At 40.4% G+C, this 22782-nt stretch overlaps 1 protein-coding gene across 2 annotated transcripts in view; it reads left to right on the forward strand.

Moving 5' to 3' along the window:
• Positions 1–22782, forward strand: part of LOC148872120 (uncharacterized) — a 37868-nt gene that overhangs the window by 11570 nt on the left and 3516 nt on the right. For both annotated transcript variants that reach the window (XR_016107191.1, XM_088969592.1), the window contains exon 5: positions 19520–19766. Coding sequence is in view for 1 of the 2 variants with exons in the window: in XM_088969592.1 (XP_088825718.1) it covers positions 19520–19766 (247 nt within the window). In the remaining variant the exon portion in view is untranslated. The remainder of the gene's footprint in view (positions 1–19519; positions 19767–22782) is intronic.

Genomic DNA, 22782 nt, shown 5'->3' on the forward strand with positions numbered 1-22782 from the left:
CATGAGGGCAATTATAGCTGGAGGGAATAAGGAGAGTCTTGGGGCATTTATAGCTATGTCAGTTATGAATAAGAAGAGTTTTTGGGCATTTATAACTAGGCCAGCTGGGCATTTATAGAGGGAGTCAGTTATGCTATCAGTAGAGTATAAGAAGGGGCTTTGGGGGATGGGGGTGGTATGTTTTCTTAAAGTAAAGAATATTGTGAGTGTTTGGGAGAGCCGGCGGTCTCTCGAAGAACCGACCAACTGTTAATGTTTTCTGCTGAATGAATACTAGTTTCTTTTGTTGATGTTCGAGTGTGTGAACGCTGCTGTAAGTTTGTGAACTGCGTGTCAAATTTCTGGGTCATATCAGTGGTATCAGAGCGTGTCTTTCCTCGGCCATGGTGACAGCTAAGGAAGTGACATCGCAGGTGGAGGGTTTCGAAGAACGCTTGACTTCTCTGCATTCTGAAGTGGATGGCTTACGTGATGAGATTCAACGACTCGATCCAGAAAAGATAGCAGCAAGACTTTCGAAGATCTCATCCCTGGAAGGAGGCGTTCAAGACCTGGTAAGACGTTTTGATTTGTTGCTTCAGCAATAGACCTTTTCAGCTCCTTTGTCTACAACTGACATTGCTTCTCCTGTAGCCGCATCAAGTCGTGCGGTTGACAAAGGGAAGAGTGCAACTTTCCCGATGTCTTCTTCAATATTAGTGCTGGAACATAATTCTGATCCACTTCCTCGGAAGTTGGAGTTGCCTATTTTTGATGGGAAAAATCCAGACGACTGGCTTTTTTGCGTGGAGCGCTATTTTGAGATTAATGGCTTGCTTCTGGTGGAACGACTGCGGGCGGCCGTGGTCTGTTTAGAGGGTGATGCTTTGGCGTGGTTTTATTGGGAGGATGGTTGGCAACCTTTTCGGAGTTGGGCAGAATTCAAGGAACTCCTCGAACGTTTTCGATCGACTCAGGAAGGTAATTTACAGGAGCAACTCTTCTCGTTACATCAGTCTTCTACTGTTAAGGAATATCGTCGCCAATTCGAGGTGCTCTCCGCTCCCTTGCGTGACCTGTTAGAATCAGTCCTTGAAGCAGCCTTTGTTAATGGGTTGCGCCCAGATATCCAGGTCGAACTCCGACAGATAGAACCCGTTGGGCTGATCAAAAAAATGGTTGGAGCCCAGAAAATGGAGAAGAATCAAGCCTTATGGGCTTATCAATCAGGTTCATTTCCTTGTGGGCCCACAACGTCCCTCTCTGGAACCCACTTTAGCTCACGGGTTTCGCAAGTGACTACTACTGACACCCAACCTGCACGTGCCGCAATCCCTCCTTCATCAGCCCCTATTATTAAGGCCCCACCTCCTGCTTTCAAAAAGATGACCGATAAAGAGATGCAACAAAAACGTGCGAAAGGTCTATGCTTCCGTTGCGACGAGAAATAGAGCTTGGATACCGCTGTTCTCAGAAACCACTTCAGGTTTTATGGGTTCAAGATGATGTGGAGGAAATTACTTCTGATGCGTCTAAATTGGACTGCACTTCCGGGGACACTGAAATTGCTCCGGCTCCAGAATCAGCTATGCTTTGTGTTTCATCTCTTGTTGAGTTGTGTGCGGCAAATTCCCTTAAGGTATGTGGACGCATTTTGTCACGTGAGGTGGTCATATTGGTAGACTTGGGTGCATCCCACAACTTTATCTCCGAAACTTTAGTGGAAGAATTGAAATTACCCCACACCCCTACACACGAATTTGGAGTTCATATGGGAAATGGTGAGGAGGTGAAAACTTCCGGAGTCTATCGTCAGGTTTGCCTCAACTTACCCGAATTGGATGTCATTGCTGATTTCTTTCCTTTAAAGTTGGGCTCTACGGATGTCATTCTTGGTTTTCCTTGGTTAGCATCCCTCGGGGACTCGGTGATGAATTGGGGCAACATGTCTATGAAGCTCAATTTGAGAGGTGTCCGGGTGAAATTACGGGGTGATCCTTCTCTCTGTTCTTCTCAGGTATCTTTGCATGCTATGATACATAACTTACAACATGAGGGACATAACGGGGGTTTTCCACCTGGATATGATTTTGATGTTCATATCCACTATGGGGCTGATGCTTACATTCGTGGAGAAGAGACGACATTGTTGGAAAGCCTTGAAGGAAAACAAGGAAAACCAAGGTTGAAGCCTCCTTTTCCAGCTAAGGCAGGGCTATATGGATGTCCAACAACTGTTACAAATGTTGAAACTGTGGCTGTTTCCCCCACCATGTTAAGGTGTGGTCTTGAATGGTTTGCTAGTTTTGGCAGGAAGAACAATTATGGGAGAAAGCTATTTTGTGTCTCAGGTTACGTGAATAAATCTTGTACAAATGAAGAGGAGATGAGTATTCCATTGAAGGAGCTGATAGAGAGGCATTGTGGAGGAGTTAGAGGTGGATGGGATAATTTGCTTGCAGTGATACCAAGGGGTTCTTCTGTTCCACTGATTCCAAAGCACATATGTGGTGATGTGTTGATGGATTTTGATGCACTCCAGGCTGTCCAAACGGGTTTAGGGACAGCTGCTGTAATTATGATGGACAAGCCAGCTGATATTGTGGATGCGATTGCTAGGCTCTCTTACTTCTACAAGCCTGAAAGTTGGGGGCAGTACACACCATGTACGGAGGGGACAGGATGGCTGTGGAGGATCATGGAGAGGGCTGAAGGTTGGAAACACAAAGCTGAAGGAAATAGACATGCTTCAAGAGGTGACAAAGCAAACACACCATCTGTGCATTGGGCGATGCTGCTGCTTGGCTTGTGCAGGGACGTATCAATACGCGGTGTGCGTCCATCCACTATGCCTGGAGCTACTGGTTTGGGAGTTCTTATTCATTGGTTGGGCCTGCCTGATTTTGAAGATTCTTGGGAGCCTTTTGACTTACTTCGAGACCAGATCAACAATCAGCTAAGGGGGGGGGGGATAATTGAACAATTAATCACATGAGGGCAATTATGGCTGGAGGGGATAAGGAGAGTCTTGGGGCATTTATAGCAATGTCAGTTATGAATAAGAAGAGTTTTGGGCATTTATAACTAGGCCAGCTGGGCATTTATAGAGGGAGTCAGTTATGCTATCAATAGAGTATAAGAAGGGGCTTTGGGGGATGGGGGTGGTATGTTTTCTTTGAGTAAAGAATATTGTGACTGTTTGGGAGAGCCAACGGTCTCTCGAAGAACCGACCAACTGTTAATGGTTTCTACTAAATGAATACTAGTTTCTTTTGTTGATGTTCGAGTGTGTGAACGTTGTTGTAAGTTTGTGAACTGCGTGTCAAATTTCTGGGTCATGGATTTCGTAGAGGGTTCTTTTTTATATACTTTTATTAGTTATTACAAATATTTTAATTTACATTAATAAGTAACAACAACGTATTTATTATTTACAAAAAAAATAAAAATATTATATACGAAATATTGAAGAATATAATATTAAATTGAACCTATCAAATCCACTAATCTACATTTATTTCAAAAAATGATTTTTATTTTATAAAATTTATATAAGTAAAATATTAATAATGGAATAATTATTTTAGTTATTAAAAATTATGAATTTGTATATGATATGCATCTTAGAAATTTTAACAAATTTGATATACTTTAAGGTAAGATTATATTTTTATAAATTATTAATTAATATTTTAATTTGTACTTGAAAATTTAATGTTTAGTTGACTTTTCTTAATGTTAAAAAATTAAAATAGTAAAATAAAAATAATTGATATAATAATTAAAATATAATAGATGCATATGTTTTGTGTCTTGGACTCTTGATTGATGCACTATAAATAAAATTATGCATCCCGATTTATTGATCGTAATATATTTCTTCATATGTATCCTTAATATTGATTGTAGTGAACACCGATGTGGGCCCCATGGCTGTGGTCCCCACTGTGTTTGTATGATAGCATATGTAACCTTTGTTAGTTATGTCGGTGTTAGTTGGTATTTGTCTTAGACAGTTTGTTATTTCAATTTATTATTTGTTTTATTTGCCATGTAAGCATTAAGGGCACTTCTGTCATTTCCTACATTTAGTGAACATAACCTATAAATATTAAGAGAGTGGCGGCGATAGATTCATTCGATTTGTCCCTCCTTTCAAAACCCTTTTGTACTTCTGCTTCTCCTTTCTTCTTTCTCTTCTATTTTTTCTCAATCCGAAATCTGTTGGAATTCAAGACCGACTGTAGTCTTGATCGACTACTTGGTATCATAGCCTATCTAGGGTTTCTCATGTGAGTCTAGTCCAGCCGACCACATGAGAACTGTCTAGGGCTGAAGCTTACAAATGACTGTTTGTTGGCTGATTCTTGGAGGTTACCAGAAAAGTTTAGCAACTGTTCAAAGACTTGTCGAGGCTTGTAGAGTGTTTTGGTAATCAGGAAGAATCAGAGGGGGTTAGGGTTCAGGCCACGATTGAAGGTAGCGATCAAAGTTCTCTGGGTAAGTCTTTATTTTTCCCTTGAGATTGCTGTCAATCAAGATAGGTTGGACCTATCTAGGAGGAGCGGCCGAACTCTCCTAGTTTCTCTCAGAGGTGATCGGTTTTTTAGGGTTTGTCATTAACCCTACGGCTAGACTTCACTGTGAATTCTTTTGGAAAGTGCGGCTGAGCACTGTTTATGTTCTCACAAAGGTCTTCCTAACCCTACGATTAAAATCATAATTCTGCTTCAGCATTACAGATTGCTTTCTAAGTGAGTTTCAGACCTGGTTTTGGCTTCCGAGCCTGTTTTGAGAGTTTGAACTGTTATCGGACTGCATATATTTTGATTGCCGATTGGTTTCAGATCATATCTGAACTGATTTCATAGAGTTTTCTGATTGTGATCGATTGTTTTAGTGCTCTTTTTCTAGTGTGGTAACCCTAATAGTTCTTAACTATTGATTCCTGACCAAGAATGGAGTTCAAAAATCAGGGAGGTGTGTTTGGGAATAACAGTTCTGGTAGTATGTCTGAGACTGCGTTTCAGATTACAACTGTGAGATTTGACGGATCCAATTACTTAGAATGGGCCCAATTAGCCATGATGGCTATTGGGGGAAGGGGAAACTTAGCTATCTATTGGGAGATGTGAAAGAACCTTCCAAGGAGGACCCAATGTATACAAAGTGGGTTCAGGAGAACTACTTGGTTATGACATGACTGTGCAACTCTATGCAGCCACCTATCAGCCGAAATTACTTGTGGGCAAAGACAACCAAGGAGATATGGGATGTCATGAAAGAGACCTACTCCCAACCCCTTAATGTTGCTACGGCCTATGAACTGAAGTGTGAGGTGAGTAATCTTAAACAAGGAGAAACCGGTCTCTATTTATTTCTCTACCTTGAAATCCCTGTGGCATGAAATTGACCATCTGGAGACTCTTGAGTGGGAAAGTCCAAAAGATGCACAGACCCATATAAAGCAAGTCGAGACCAATAGGGTGTTTGAATTTCTGGCTGGCCTGAATTCAGATTATGACATTGTGAGACAACAAATACTTACAAGAGACAGTGTGACCCTCTCTCAAGCATACTCCCTGGTGCATAGTGAAGAGACCAGGAGGAAGGTTATGATGCAACATCAGCCCTTTCCCCCAGCCCTGGCAGCAGTTAAACCTAAGTCTGCGGGTGATACAGAAAGAGACATGAAGAAGGAAGGTAAACGGGATTTGGTATGTGAACATTGCAAGAAATCCAAGCATACGAAAGATACATGTTGGAAGCTCCACCCTCATTTAGTCCCAACAAAACTGAGGAATAAAAGGGGTAATGCTCATATGGCTGTGAATAATGATTCTGCATCCTCGTCAGGCACAAAAGGCACGCCCCTAGATACCTTAGCTGCTGTTCGGGCTGCCCTAAAACAGTTGGAAAAGGAGGTTGAGAATTCGGCTTAGTCATCTCAGTCACCAGCCTCTGCCACATCTGCATTTGCTCATTCAGGTACTCGGGCCTCAGCCTACCATGCTTCAGCTCCAGGTAATACTGAACACTGTTGGGTAATAGACTCAGGTGCATCTGACCATATGACTAGCTTGCCATCATTGTTCACTACTTATCACTTTTCTTCTGGTAGAGATAAAGTATCCATTGCTGATGGTTCTCTTGTTTCCATTTCTGGCAAGGGTGACATCAAGTTATCTGATACTATCTCTTTATCCTTAGTCTTGCATGTTCCTAAACTTGATACTAATTTACTTTCAGTCAATAGTATTACCAAACATCGGAATTGTTCAGTAACCTTTTTCCCTGACCGATGTGTGTTAGGGACCGGCCGTGAGACGAATGGGATCTACCTGCTTGGAGAGAGTTCTCATTGGAAAGAGCTAGTGGATAAGAAGTCTTTTGTTTCTCAGTGTGTGTCCGGTTATGCTTTGGCATAATCGATCAATTAGGTCATTTATCTTTTCGGTCTTTGAAGAGTTGTTGTGGATGCTTTTACAACTGCTAACAACAGTAGTGATGGACAACAACAGTAATGGGCGATTAATTCAGAGTTTAATGGACAACAGCAATAATGGGCGATTAACTCAGTGTTCTTATCTAATTCAGTGTTCTTATCTAAATTCAGTAGTATAGATCAGTAGGGAGTCCTCCTAAAAGTGGGATTCTTATCTTCTTGTAATCTCCTATTTAAAGGAGCTAATGATATTCAATAAAGGCATGGAAATTCTCAGTCAAGACAGAGTAGAGGAGAGTTGGTGATCTCTTGAACAAATCACCATTAAGGTGCCAAGATAGGTTCCTCAAGAAAAGGGAGGAACAAGGGAAAACAGGAGGTTTTCCCTGTGGACTGACCCGAGACGAGATCCTATTCGTGGGCCTGTAACAAGAGTCTATTTCCTACTTTATTTGAGTCTGTTGAGATGTCAAATTTGAGATGTGAGAGTTGTGAGTTTGCCAAACATTGTAGAACATCTTATTCCTTGAGTAATAAAAGAAGTAATAATTCTTTTGATATTGTGCATACCGATGTTTGGAGGCCATATCACATCCCTTCTATGGGTTGGTACAGATATTTTCTATTGTTTGTTGATGACCATACCCGTTTTTCTTGGGTCTACCTTATGCGTTCTCGAGATGAGGTTCCCGCTCTGACCCAAAACTTTTATCAGATGATTTTAACCCAGTTTGGGATCAAAATCAAAGTATTCAGATCTGATAATGCAAAAGAATACTTTGCTAAGCCACTGGCCTCTTATCTACTTGATCATGGGGTTATTCACTAGAGCACTTGTCCTCATACACCATAGCAGAATGGGGTTTCCGAGAGGAAGAATAGGCACATTTTGGAGGTGGCTAGAAGCATTATGTTTACCTCCAATGTGCCTATCCGTTTCTGGGGTGATGCTATCCTCACGACAATGTATCTCATTAATCGGGTTCCTTCACGGGTTCTTGATATGAAGCCTCTGTTTACCCTTCTATACTCAGACGAGGAGTTGTTTACCGATCCTCTTAAAAACTTTGGTTGCACCTGTTTTGTTCAACTTCTTGGACCTTATCATTCCAAATTTGACCCTAAGGCCTCCAAATGCATTTGTCTCGGTTATGCACAAACTCAAAAAGGGTTATTGCTGCTATGATCTTGTTTCAGGGAGGAAATTTGTCTCGATGGATGTCACTTTCTTTGAGGAGGCACCCTATTATCCTAGGGTTTCTCCTCAGGGGGAGAGTAGTGAGAATGAGAATTTGGGTCATTTTCCTCAGGGGGAGCACAGTGAGAGTGGGGTTAACTCATCTGAGGTTGTTCCTTTACCCATCCCATTGAGTGATGAAGGCTGTAATGGTGAGGGTTGTCAGAGGGATCAGGAGTTGAAAGTCTATCACAGACGATACGGGCAGGTTGATTTCGGTCATCAGCAGTCCAGGCCATCTCCAGTTCCTTCTGTAGATCCAGATCCAGGTACTACAGTCCCACGACCCACTGAAATACCTTCCATTGTTGCTACTTCCCCTCCTTTTTCGGATGACCTTGACCTCCCTATTGCGGTCCGTAAAGGGAAACGACGTTGCACTACATCCACAGCTCACTGCATTTCCCAGTTTCTATCCTATGATCGCATGTCTCCCTCTTACAGGTCTTACCTCACTTCCATTGCTGATATCCCTATCCCCAGAACAGTGCAGGAAGCCTTATCAGTTCCAGAGTGGAAAGATGCAATGAAAGTTGAAATGGATGCCCTTTTGAAAAATAATACTTGGGAGCTAGTTGACCTACCCAAAGGAAAGAAACCAGTTGGATGTAGATGGGTATTTACTGTGAAACATAATGCTGATGGCTCCATTGAAAGGTACAAAGCCCGGTTGGTTGCAAAAGGGTTCACTTAGACTTATGGTATAGACTACTTGGAGACCTTTGCCCCAGTAGCCAAGATGACCACTATTCGAGTTCTATTAGCTCTTGCAGTAAGTTATTCTTGGCCCTTGTTCCAGATGGACCTTAAAAATGCTTTTCTGAATGGAGACTTACAGGAAGAGGTCTACATGCAGTTGCCCCCTCGATTCTATGATACTGAGACAAGTAAGAAGGTTTGCTGACTGAATAAGGCAAACCTTGGTTTGCTGACTGAAGGTCATTGTATGGATTAAAGCAGTCCCCTAGAGCTTGGTTTGATAGATTCAGACTAGCCCTTGGAAAATTCGGTTATGTACAGGCCCAATCAGATCATACACTATTCATTAAAAGGATTGACTCTTCTTTGACATTGCTTGCTGTATATGTGGATGATATTGTAGTGACAAGGAATAATAGTAATGAGATTGAGTCCCTCAAACAGCTCCTTCATCAAGAGTTTGAGGTGAAAGATCTTGGTGCACTGCGATATTTTTTGGGTGAGGTTGCTAGATCTAAACAGGGGATCTTTATCTCTTAGAGGAAATATGTTCTAGATCCGTTGGCGGAAACTGGAAAGTTAGGTGTCAAGCCTGCCGATACACCCATTGAACAGAATCACAGGATCAGTGCAGAGGGTGGGGAGCCTCTTGAAGACAAAGTTATGTTCCAATGGTTGGTTGGAAAGCTCCTATATCTCTGCCTCACACGGCCAGATATCAGTTATGCAGTCAGTATTGTCAGCCAGTACATGCATTCCCCTAAAACTACTCATCTTCTGACAGCAGAGAGAATATTATGATACTTGAAGAGATGCCCAGGTAGAGGTATACTATTCAAGAACAATAATCACATGAAGGTTGAGGTCTATATAGATGCTGATTGGGCTGGGAGTGCTGATGACAAGAGGTCTACCTCTGGATATTATGCCCTTGTAGGAGGTAACCTTGTCTCTTGGAGGAGTAAGAAACAAAGTATTGTTTCCCGCTCTAGTGCCGAAGCTGAATACAGGTCAATGGCTAATGGAGTGGCTGAAATCACTACTTGAAGAGTTGGGTATTGATTATGAGAAGCCCTTGATGCTGTATTGTGATAGTCAGGCGACTATTAATATAGATCACAATCTGGTGCAGCATGACAGAACTAAGCATATCGAAGTTGATCGACATTTTGTCAGAGAAAGGGTCTCATCACAGGAAGTGTGTCTCCCGTATATCACTTCCAACATGCAGCTCGCAGATCTTCTCACCAAGGCTGTACCAAGGAAGAAGTTAGAGGCAGACCTATTCAATTTGGGAATAATTCCCAACTTGAGGGGGAGTGTAGAGAACACTGAAGTGGGCCCCATGGTTGTGGTCCCCACTATGTTCGTATGACAACATGTGTAACCTTTCTTAGTTATGTCAGTGTTAGTTGGTAGTTGTCTTAGATAGCTTGTTATTTCAGTTTATTATTTGTTTCAGTCTATTATTTGTTTTATTTGCCATGTAAGCATTAAGGGCAGTTTTGTCATTTCCTACATTTAGTGAACATAACCTATAAATATTAAGAGAGTGGCGGCGGCAGATTCATTTGATCTGTCCCTCCTTTCAAAACCCTTGTGTACTTCTGCTTCTCCTTTCTTCTTTCTCTTTCTTCTATTTTTTCTCAATCCGAAATCTGTTGGAATTCAAGACTGACTATAGTCTTGATCGACTACTTTGATAAAAAAATATGTATCCTTAATATTTTACATTTTTATGTATTTATATACTATTTTGTGATTATTTTGATCTTAAATTTAGTGTTATTAATGTATTTATGAAATTCGTATGTATTTCCCTAGTGTATCCATGCGTTTCCATAGCGTATCCGTATCCGTATGTGTTCGTATCCGTATTCATATCCGAGTTGTCCGATATGATACTCGATACCGATACTTTAATCCTTTCTTTCAACCATTCCATTCTGTTGAGGTGTGCCTAGACAACTTCCTTGAACTTGTATTCCATGACTTCTTAGATAAGTAGTGTATTCTCCCCCTAAATTAGAGCGGAGTATACGTATATGAGACTGAAATCGAACTTGTATCATAGCATGAAAAAGCCGAAATGTAGAATATACTTCTGATTTGTCTTAGAAAGTAAATAACAGGTGAGGTTCAAACATCACTATGTATAATTTCAAGTGGTGAGGTGGCATGCTCAGATGTGTGAGGAAAGGGTAGAATGTGGCTTTTACTCAAAAACAAGAAACATATGAGGTATCAAATATATGTAAAGATGGAATTTTATTTTTAATAGAATCAGAGTTAAAACAAAAATTTTAATTTTTCAAAATATGGATGTCCCTAACGTTTATGCCATAATTTTCAAGGTACCAAGGCGAGGCTAGGCGATAGGGGGGCGCCTTGTCACCTAGTCGCCTAGGCGATGGATTTTTTTATGTTGAAAACATAGATCCTAGAATAGTTCCCTAGTACCATAACCATATTTCCTTAATAATTATTCATAATTTTCATAAGAAAAGTATAAAGTTCATATTAAAGTATAGAAAATCAACATATTCATGAGAAGAAAAACAAGAAGGAAAATAAAATTCAAAAAATATAGTTGATAAACCCTTATTTTTGTTATAAAAGAAGAGTATATGGAAGAATAAAATGTGCTGACTAGATAAAATTTTAAGTTCTTTCTTATTTACTGGTTGAGGTTTTGAAGTCTTTGAGGGTCCACTACAACATTTAGTAATGTTTGTGTTGATTAAACCCTAATAAATAAGAAAACAATAAAAAGAAATTAGTATATAAACACACAAAATGATTATTTTAGTTTAATAATGTCTATTTTATAATTATAAGAGAAAATTTAAGTGGCTGACTAAGGATATTGAAATTCAGTACAAATGGGTAAAGAGAAGGGCAAACTCACTTGCAGATGGTCTAGCTAGGCAAGGGGTGAACAAAAACTCTATATTTTGGGCTGTATTGTAACTGTATTTTGGTGTTCAATGGTTGTACTCGGGAGCTGAGATTGTTTAGCCCCTTGCTTTGTAATTTTCAGAATCTTAATTCAATACAATTTACAGTTATTGATAAAAAAAGTATTTTATAGTAGGAAGTAAAAAAATTGCTTGGTGATTAGGCGAGTCGAGCCTTAAAGGGCGCCTTGTTGCCTAGGTGTCGCCTTGACAACTATGGTTTATGCCATAAATCCCAGGCATTATTTCTTTGCCCAACAAAAGATTCAGAAGTTGATGAACTAAAATATGCTGATGATACTGATGCTTAAGAATTCTCAAACTCTGATGCAAATAAATGGCCCAACCTATGCCCCTTCCCTTTCACCTTTCTAGTGTATTGGTCTTGGATTAGAGAAAATGTAAGTGTATATCCTTTATCAACAAGTTGGCCAACAGAAATTCAATTAGTAGTAAGGTTAGGAACAAAAAGGGTTTTGGTAAGAGGAAAGAGGGCAGTGGATGACAGCTGAAGGGATAGGTCATTACTACCAATGGTATTCAGTTTTTCACCATTGGTAGTAACGTATGTCTATGGTGGGTTTTAGAAGTGCTATTTGGGGGTTCAGGGTAAGCCCTTGTCGTATGATTAGTTGCTTTGGAGTCAATGATCCAAATGTGAGATTGAGAGGAACAATTACTAGAAAACTCACCAGACAGGCTGATAGCAGAAAAGGCAGAGGAAATGATAGAGGATACCGGTTGCTGAATTTTCTCTTCATCGTTGGATGTAGAAGGCCCACCCATAGTAGAAGAATCACCCTTGGTAGGAGAGATATCAATGGTTTGTCCCTCAAGTCACTTGATATGCACACGGCTGGTTCTTCTTTTGAACACCCTTAGATGGCCTAATTGAACAGTCTGGAATGATGTGTCCATGCTGCTTACAATAAGTGTAAACATTCTTCTTCTTGCAATGAGAAGCAATGTGATCAAATCCCTTGCACTCGTAACATTGTGTTTTGGAGAAGTTCTTGGCACCAGATTTCTTGCTTCCTTTTTTTTGATGAATGAAAGTAGTTTTATTAAATTAAATATAAAAAATACAATCAGCCTAGGAGGATGCACTAGATGTTACCCCCCTTGGACTGAACCATATACACCAAAACTGCCTAGGCCTGAGACACAAATACAAAGTAGCCCAAAATAGATCTCCCCTTGACACCCCTTGCTTGGCCAAAGAATCAGCCATTGCATTTGTTGATCTTCTGACCCACTGAAACCTGACAGTCATATTCCTTGTCAACCATTTAACTTTCTTTAACAGATATTCGTAGCCCCAATAGGCTGTTTTTGGGCTAATTAGCCAGCCTACTACTACTACCTTGGAATCCCCTTATACTAGCAGATTGGTCACTCCGATTTGACTACACACTTGTACCGTTGCTAGTAGCTCTGCCCTTACTGAATCACCTTCACCCACTGGTCCTGAAAATAGAACAACATATTGCTATCTTTGTCTCTCAGAATCCCACCTATTCCCGATGGCCTTAGGTTACTTTGGCAGCTACCATCAAAATTCAATTTTACCACACCATCCGGTGGGGGAATCCATTCAGCTTGTGATTTGATATTGGTGGAAACTTTAGCAGCCACTGCAGCCCAATTTCTCCTTAAGTCATCAAAAGAGTAATTTGCCAACAAGCGTGAAGATTTTAACCATGCGATAGTCCTTGTCAATATGCATTCCTTGATTTCAGCAAGACTTCTTTCCTGTTCATGAAATATTCTAGCATTTCTCTCCTCCCATATAGTCCACAACGTAGCGGCTCTAATACATTTCCACATTAGCTTCCCTCTTTTTGTCAATCTCCCAAAGGTAGCCGGAGTGAACAGCAACTATACTTCAGAGGGCAAATTCCACCTGCACCCAAATAAAGAAACAACCCAATTCCAAATATTGGTAGCGAAGGAGCGTGATATCAGCAAATGGTTACAGTCCTCACCCCTCACTTTACACAGAGAGCACCAATTAGGGGACAAGCACATAAAAGGTTTCTTTTTTGTAAGTTTTCCACAATATTGATCTTACCATAATAGGCTTCCCAACAGAACACAACTATTTTGGGGGGAATTGGTCTTGACCATAACTCTTTAATGGGGAAGACCTGAGAGGAGGGGTTGGAGCAAAGGGCTTTAAAGAAAGAAGCACAAGTGAATGAGCCAACTGAGGTTAGGGACCAAACTCTTTTATTCGGGTTAGGGAGGTCCAAGCACACCGAATCTAGAAGCAACAACAACTCTGAAACGCAAAGAGATTTTTCATCCCTTAACCCTCTTCGAAACCCAAAATCCCAATTTAAGGCCGAAGGGAAAATTGGGGGGGGGGAAGGAACCAAGAAATAGGTTTCTTTTTAAAGAGGGAGATGGAATAGAGAGAAGGGAAATGATCTTTTAGGGGTTGAGAGCTCACCCAAGTATCTTCTAAAAAAAGAATGGAGTTTCCAAAGCAAGCATCATACCTTACAAAACCGAGGAACTTAGAAAGAATGCCAGAGATAGCCTTCCAAGGTGTTGTGAGCAAAGCCCTTTAGGATACTCCCACATCCCAACTTGATTCGGAGCAGCCATGGATACTTTTCACTACTTCATGCCACAACCTCTCCCTCTCCAGGGGCCACCTCCAAAGCCACTTACCTAAAAGAGCCTCATTCTTGCTCACCGCATTCCCTAATCCTAGACCTCCTTCTTCCTTATTCCGACACACCACCTCCCACCTAATCAAGTGATCTTTTTTCTCTTCCCCAGGTTCCCATAAGAAATCCCTCATTAATTTTTCCAACCTCTTTGCTTCCCTTTTAGGAATTCTAAAGACTGACAGGAAGTATAAAGGCAAGTTGGCTAAAGTTGCTTTAATCAAAGTAACTCTACCCCCCTTGAAATATAGTTTCTCTTCCAAGCTGCCAATCTTTTTTCAAATCTTTCCACCACTGAGTTCCAAAACCTACTTTCCTTTGGATTTGCACCTAAAGGAAGTCCTAGGTAGGATAGAGGCCACTAAGAGTAGGTGCATTCTAGCAAGGCTGCTATAGACTCTAACTCCTCTCTGTTCAAGTGAACTCCCACAACACAACTCTTCTCAAAATTTACCTTTAAATTTGAGGCCCTCTCAAAGAGAATTATTAAATCATTCAAACTCCTTAGCTCCATCAAATCACAACCTTCACAAAAGATTATTATGTCATTTGCAAATTGGAGATGGGTTACTGAAACTCTGTCTCTACCTATTCTTCACAAAAGATTATTATTACTCTGTCTCTACTTCTGAGAGGAGTCTCCTAAAAGCATTGGCGACTAAAGTGAAAAGGAACGGTGACATAGGATCACCTTGTCTCAGACCCCTACTAAATGGGAAAAAATCGTTAACTACCCCATTGACTAGGATGGAATAATGGCAATTGGACAGGCAACCATTTACCCATTTGCACCATTTATCCCCAAACCACACTTCCTTAGCACAAGTAGTAAGAATCCCCAATCCACCAAGTCATAGGCCTTTTCAAGATCAAGTTTGCAAACAAACCCTTGACGCCTTGATCTCCACATCTCCTCCACACATTCATTTGCTATTAGAATCTGATCTACAATTTGTCTTCCTTGAACAAAAGCTCCTTGCGCTTGGTTGATAAGACTAGGAAGCACCTTCTTATCCTCAAAGATAAGACCTTAGCCACAATCTTGTAAACACTAGTCACCAAACTAATAGGTATAAAAATCCTTTGGATGCTTGGCCTCTTTCTTCTTGGGAATTAAAGCTAAAAAAGTAGCATTAATTCCATAACTCATCACTGGGTTATCCTCAAATTCCTTAAAGACCTCGATTAAATCTTCTTTGACTACGTCCCAACAGTCTTGGAAGAAAGCCATTGTAAATTTCTTCCAACCTTGAACAACAAAAGTTGTGTCGTCTCCAAAATCTATTGATTTTCCATCTATTCTTGCAGCAGTTGAGAGTCTAGTCTCCTCCCTCAATTCACTCGTCATTGACTCCAAATCTGGAAGAGTTCCTCCACTCAGAATGTTAGACCTGATTATTTCATATTCAGGTCTAAGTCTCATAAGGAATTGATTCACTTTACTCTTCTCAAAATTCTGTTGGAAATACTTGACACATTTTGCAGGGTTTGAAGGGTCTATATGGACAAGCTCGTATTTTGCCCACAAGTCAAGGAAACCGGCGTAATATTCCTGAATGTTCTTATCTCCCTGGCAATAGGCAAAAATCTCAGATTCAATCTGATACTGTCTAGACATGTTGGATTGATGATACACCTTCAAGTATGCGTACATCTCATAAGTAGTACACATTCTTCTCATGGGTACTGCAATATGAGATACAATTGAGCTGAGTATCCACGAAACTATTTTCTCATTATCCAACTTCCATTGTGAATTAGCCTTGGTATCAGTTTTGTCTGGTTTAGTAACTTTTCCATTCAAATATCCCTTCAGACCTTTTTCCTTCAACAAAGAAGTCAAAGTGGAACTTCCACATGTTGTAGTTCATTCCATTGAACTTTACGGGAATGATATCAGCCTTCTCAGACATTCCGAATCACAACCACAGTCCAAAACAGGTTAACAAAACTCAAAAAGAAGCTAAAAGAAGGAAGAACTGGAGGCTAACCACCCAAATTAAATCAGTAACAGTTCAAGAGCAATGCTGAAGTAATACTCACCAAAGAACATGAGATTATACTGCAGAAATCTTAGAAAAATAGGTTTATATCGATGTCAGTCCCAAAAAGGAAAGTTTCAGGACTGTTGATTACAAGGTGGGATCAAAATTGAACCAGTCTTCAGAACAGATTAATAACCAGTTAAAGGAGGCCTGGGTGTCACCAACTCTAGAGTCATAGGCTGATTGAATTAGCCGGTTTAGAGAAAACAAGAAAAAACTGACCTGCTGGGCGTCTTTTCCAGAAAATAGAGCTCGATGGTAATCAAAATACTTCTCAAACAACCCTCTAATTATCCAAGAAACAAATCGAATCAGAGGCTGGTAGACATGTGAAAGAATGGTAGGATCCATCGTATGGATGCCAAAAAGGTTGCGGAATGGGTGGACGAATTTCAAAAATTTCCTACCTTTCTTCCAACTGGGAATCGTATTCCCTGATTTTAGAATCAAAATTCAAGGATCATACTTGAACCAAACTAGACCAGATTTGAACCAAAAGAGTAGGGAGGGATTATACCTGATCCAGAGAAGTAGTATTTTCCAACGTTGGTGTTCACGCCCAAAGAAGATCCCAAGATCAGCTCCCACTGAAGATGACACAGTGATGATGGAGCCGAACCAGCAGCGTTCGTCCCACAAACCAGGTTCTTCTAAAGAACTCGATGGAAAACTGTGAGCACCACACGAACAATCAAGAACCTTTCTTGATCTTCTCTAATTGAGAACTTGAACTGGCAGAAAAGGTGGTGGCAGCTGCTGGAGGAGAATACTAGAGAAGAAGGTGGCGAACTGCTAATTTCTTCTCTAGGGTTATCTGAGATCCTGTCTCAAGAGTGCAGAGTGATCTGCTAAAAACCCCTAGGGCTCGAATTCAAGTAATTCGAAAATTAAGGTTTCCTCCTCTTTCTTGGTGATTAAGAAACCTCCTAATCATATTAGGAGTTGCCCTTATCCAAATCTGTATTTAGATTAGGACTCCTCTTAATCCTATCTGCAGATTAAATCAACTTTTTGGGCTTAACCTAATCTCAGATCTGCCCCTTTAAGTGATTGATCAAATTAGCCCAGATCAAAATGGGCTTTAGGCCCAATATGTATTAAGTGCTCAATAGTCTTCCAACCTATTGCCCATTTGGGCTTCTTTGTATGGTGTGGGACCCAAGCATTGATCTACACATCAGCCACATGGGTTCGGCCCAGCCTCTGTTACAAGGCCTAGTCGAATTCACTGTAAATCCTAGTGAACCCCTCGAGCCCATCACATGGACCCTATGGGCCCAACACTTACACTAAGTGGTCCTTGGGCCAAGCCATCTTATAAAAACCCAGGGACTATGGGAAGATGCAAGATTAGCCCATCAGGTATTATCCTAAATGGCCTTACACTTAACCTCTCAGCCCATAATGATCAAGCACTGCCCGACAAGAGAGGACCTCTCCCTCAGCTGCAAGGAACAGTGCTGCACTCTCTACTTACATGGATCCCGGGAATTAAAACCATTTGCAAACATTTTGAAACCGTATATAAGTATATATATCATATATATAAATTTTGCAAAACAAAATTCCAACGATTGAAATCGACTGCCGGCAGTTTGGTTTCCATCAGAGAGAGTGCATTCCTGATCATTACCTTTGTTCGACAAAGGGGCTGATCCTGTCACTATGATCACCCACTCAGGTGAATTCTCAGACTGTCCCAACATACCCAGGTTTTGACCCCTGCTAAGGATCTCACTGATTGGCATATCAAAGACAGCCCAATCCGACACCTAGCGCAGTGCCATAATCGGTGCTAGGGGTCTGGTGTAACTTTATAGTTTTGCTTATCAATCTCCAAGGTTCAGGGCAATATTGGAAATCTGGTTCGGTTCAAGGGTTCAAGTAATCCTACACTGTGTGTGCCTTGGGTCTCACCTTGGTGGCTGAGACAAGCCACCCCAACATTTGGCAACACACCAGTGTCAACCTTGATAGGATAAATCTCCCCAGACTTATCCAACGGCTGTGAACATTTAAAACTAACACGGGTCTCAATAAGTGTCCAGTTTTAGGGTCTTACATAGAAACATACCACACAACATGAATCAAACATGTACTTTATTTATTTACACTAAATATCAAAAGTACATCAAAACTGATTGAAGCTAAGGGCATACAAAACTGTCTAACAAGATGACCCGCTCTGATACCATGTCAATCTTCCAGTTCATGAGAGAACACCAAAGGTTTCAAGGGTGTCTAATCTGATAATCAACTGCCACCCCCAATATATATATTACAAAAGAGCCCTTAGAGGTTTGAAAGATAAAAGGAAGAAAATAAGGCTACAGTACCACAAGGATCATAGTACTATAGTACATCAAGTGTATCCACAGAGCCACCACAAAGACCTCATAGATGACCATCAAAAGATGAAAAAATTAGTGAAGGAAAAAAAGAGAGCCATTTTAGAAGAATAGAAGCCCTAAACATATTCTCCTAGTCCCAGCCTTAGACTCGTTTTTAAATGGCTGAGCTTAGAATAGATCTAGATAAGAATTTCACTTTGAAATCCAAGGCTCTAGCTTTCTAAATTCTAATTAGAATAATCATGGGAACAATCTGAATTATCATGCATCCATCTGATAATATGACCTGAGAACTTTCCATGGCTTCACCTTAAATTGCTCAGCATATAGACAGGGTGTTGACATGGAATTTACACTAAAATTTGAAGCTTCCGAAGTGAATAAGTTAGTCATTTTGAATTTTTCATATAACATAGAACAGGAGACTAATATATTCACCTTTTCCTTTTAGACCATAGAAAACCAAGATACTCTCAGCCATTGATGATGTCTAAGGACAAATCCAATTCCTAAGTGAACATAGATCAACTGACTAGGAATTTATTTTCAGAAATCAGAAAGCAAGGACAGAAATGGGATGTAACCTTATTTGTTTATTTTATATGGCTGTACATTGTCTGGTGTGATTTTTGGTAAACAGAGAACAGAGGAATGATTTCTCTGTGTTGAATCAGATTTATCCTGCATGCTTGCTGGTTTTTCTACCATCTAATACTGCTTTTATGGTCGGTGATCTCATTCAATTTGCAACCCTTTAAATCTAGTTCAGAAAACTGTGAGAATTGTCTGGGTTATAGCAGTCTCCTTCAAACCTAAAAATTAAAAACTATATTATAATCTCTTCTTGTTAACCATTAAATCCTCTAGATCACAAGTCTAAGTAATCCATAATATAACTTGGAAGTTTTGAACTCTATTTTATTACCTCCAGTCTTTTTAAATCCAGTACCGAAAATGGTCAACATGAATTTGCAATGTGTGCTGATAAAAGAAATGCATTTGCAATGTGGAATATGGAACTCTATTGCTTTTCAAAAAATGGTGTGTCATGATTATTACTTCTTCTGTGTTACTTTTACTCCTTTTTTTCTTTTTATTTTTTCCTTCTCTTACCTGCTCTTCTGCCTTTAGCTCTCTTTCAGAGTTCGCTGTCCTTGGATTTGAGATGGGTTATTCAATGGAAAATCCAAATTCCTTGGTAATCTGGGAAGCTCAGTTTGGTGATTTTGCAAATGGGGCTCAGGTGATGTTTGACCAGTTCTTAAGTAGTGGGGAATCAAAGTGGCTACGGCAAACTGGGCTTGTTGTGCTACTTCCTCATGGATATGATGGTCAAGGTCCTGAACATTCAAGTGCACGATTAGAGCGATATCTTCAGGTACTGTCCAAACCAGTTTTTAAAAAGCATATGAAGTTTTTGCATTGGGCTTTCTTTGATGCAAGTCTCAAGGAAAATGTCTCGAGGTTCAACCTTGAGGCTCCTGCTTAGAAGTATAAGATACATTTCTCACATCTTGAGATGTCTTTATGCACATGTAATCAGTGTTGCACAGACTTTCCTAGTGGATGAATTGTCTGTGTTGGAAATATGCCAGATTGCAGTCCCGATGCCTGTGTCCATGCACTTTTGGTAACATGTGTGTATATATGATGTTGTGATAATATCCGTTCTTGGAATTACTTAAAGCGGCATTATTTTACATTTAAAGCTTTACAATTGTTATTAAATGATTTGAAAGATTCTTGTCTATGTGATCAGCTATTCATTAATGTGCTCTTCCCATATAAATCCTCTTGTGCATGTTTCTGAACTCCTCATCTAGTTTCTTGTTTTTCATAAAAAAATGGTAACTTATGAGGGTTGTCACGGGGGTAGTTCTACAGCGGAAGAACCCGTGCGGCGTTCAAGCGCACTGAATCGACCTCCGAACCTCGGAGGGAGAATCACCTTAATTAGGTCTGTCTTAGCCAACTTGCCTGTGTATTTTTTGTTGGTGTTTAAGATTCTGGCAAGGGTGGCTAGTAAGCTAGAAAAACTAATGATGGGCTTTCTTTGGGAACCAGGGGAGGAGAAAAAGGACCATAGGGTGGGGTGGGAGGTGGTGTGTAGAAGTAAGAAGGAAGGAGGTCTAGGTGTAGGGAATATAAGGACGAGGAGTTTATCCTTATTAGGGAAATGGCTGTGGAGATTCTATCTGGAAAAAGAAAAGTTGTGGGCTAAGATAGTGAATAGTATTCATGAACTTGCAGAAAATGGATGGGACTGGTATTCTGGCAAGGACCACGAGGGTGTCTCCTGGGAAAACAATCCAAGCTATTATGCCTCTCTTTCTTCCTTGTACCAGTTTCTACTTTAAAGGATCAGTTATGATTTGCACTCTGGCCACCTTATTAAATTTTAGGGACAAGTTTGGGTTGGGGATTCTCCTTTAAAGGATCACTTCCCAACTTTATTTGCCATCTCTACTTTCAAGGATGAACCAGTTTCTACTTTCCTTGTACTTTCTGAGACCTCTTCGTGGTTCGGTTGGAATTTGGGACTAAGAACAGAAATTAGAGACACAGAATTGGATAGTACCGTATCACTCCTTTCCATCCTTGAAGGAGTGTTCCTGGAACCAACAAAGGTAGACAGCAGAATCTAGACCCTCTCTCCTTCTGGTACCTTCTCTTGTGCTTCCTTTTTTCAAGCCTTGATACAACCAGCTGTTCCCTTTGGTCTATCCTTTCCTGTTAAGGAGGTGTGGTCTCAACCTATTCCTTTGAAGGTGGGAAGTTTCTGTTGGGAAGCCTTACTGGAGAGAGTTAACACAGGAGATCTTCTTCAAAGAAAAAGGCCCAATAGATGTCTGTCTCCTCATTGGTGTGTCCTCTGTAAAGCAGCTGGTGAGTCTGGGTTTCACTTATTCTTGTCAATTTGCAAATTATATTTGGGAATGGTTTACTTCTTTATTTGGGTGTAGGTGGAACTCACCAAGGGATGTGCAAAGCTTGTTTACTTCCTCTCCTTCTAGCTGGCCAACTAAAAGAGCAAAGATTATGTGAAGATGTGTTAGGGTCACAGTGTGTTTGTCTATTTGGGAAGAAAGAAACTTGAGAATCTTCTTAGAAAAGGAAAGAAGTACAGAATCAGTGATAGAAGTGATTCATGCAAGGGTAGTTCATTGGCTGAGAACATTGGACTTATTTATGGACTTCTCAGTTGATGATTTGTCTAGAAATTGGAAGGGAATTGCAGATTCAGCCCTAGCCAAGAGGGGTCTCAAATTCTGTTTGGACTCTGGCTTTACCAAACTGACCTTTGATGGCAGCAGCATGGGCAATCCTGGGCCCTCCTGAATAGGGGGAGCCTCGAGGGACGAAAGAGGGATTGTGATGGCTATGTTTTCCACTGAATAGTTTCTGAGCTTTTCCGGAGAGTTTTTTTGCTTTCCAGACTTCAGACTTCGGATATACTGATACCGACCACCACCTTAAGCCTTAAATCCTGAAACCACTGTGTTTGTGTGTTCTGTTTTATTCAACCCTAACCAAGCTCAAGTTAGGCCGGAGTTAGACTGTTAGATCTAATCCTTTTTTCTTTTTCCAGGAGGGTTAAAATCAATAAAGAGATTTACAGACAGTCTCAGACTGTCTCCCTATGCACAAAATAATATATGTATCAAATTTAAAAACAATTCAAGGTTTGGCAGTGCTTTGAATTTTTTTATTTATTGTATCCGTTGAATGCTTAATGGCCTAACTCAGATAGGTGACGGTTTTGAGTTTTTTTGTTTAGGGAGATGTTCTGTGATGGGCATTTTTTTTTTTTTTGTAGTGTTTATTGAGGGTTGCATGCTTTGGAAGCAAGGTGTGGGTTAATTTTCGAAGGATTGAAAGTTAGTTTTTTTCTTTTGCTCGGGCTTGGGAGTTGGTTCTCTTGGGTGTTTTGTCATTCTTACTGGGTGATATCTTATCACCACTATTGTACCTTTTTCTTTTCTTAATAAAATTACTTTTTATTTATTACCAAAAAAAGGTTTGGCAGTGTTTTGTCTTATGATACCTGGGATACATGTACAAGGATGCTTTATCATATTGGATACTCTGATTTTAGTGTGAAACTGTAAATTTTATATCCGAAACCATGTGCAGAAGTATCTCCATATCTGGGTAACAGAGGATTTGTCAGCCCATGCCCAACTATAAATCTGAAAAATGCTGGCCCATCACAACCCAGTGGTTGGCTTTTGTTCCTGCTCAAACCCATGTTCTCATGCTTGCCAGCCTGAGATTTTGTTATGGGTCCGGGAATAGGATCTCGTCACGGGTTGGTCCACGGGGAAAACCTCCTGTTTTCCCTTGTTCCTCTCTGCTCTTGATGAACCTATCTTGGTGCCCTAATGGTGATTTGT

Source organism: Nelumbo lutea, chromosome 2 (genome assembly GCF_056320005.1).
Source record: "Nelumbo lutea isolate HS-2025 chromosome 2, American lotus-T2T, whole genome shotgun sequence".
NCBI lineage: Eukaryota > Viridiplantae > Streptophyta > Magnoliopsida > Proteales > Nelumbonaceae > Nelumbo > Nelumbo lutea.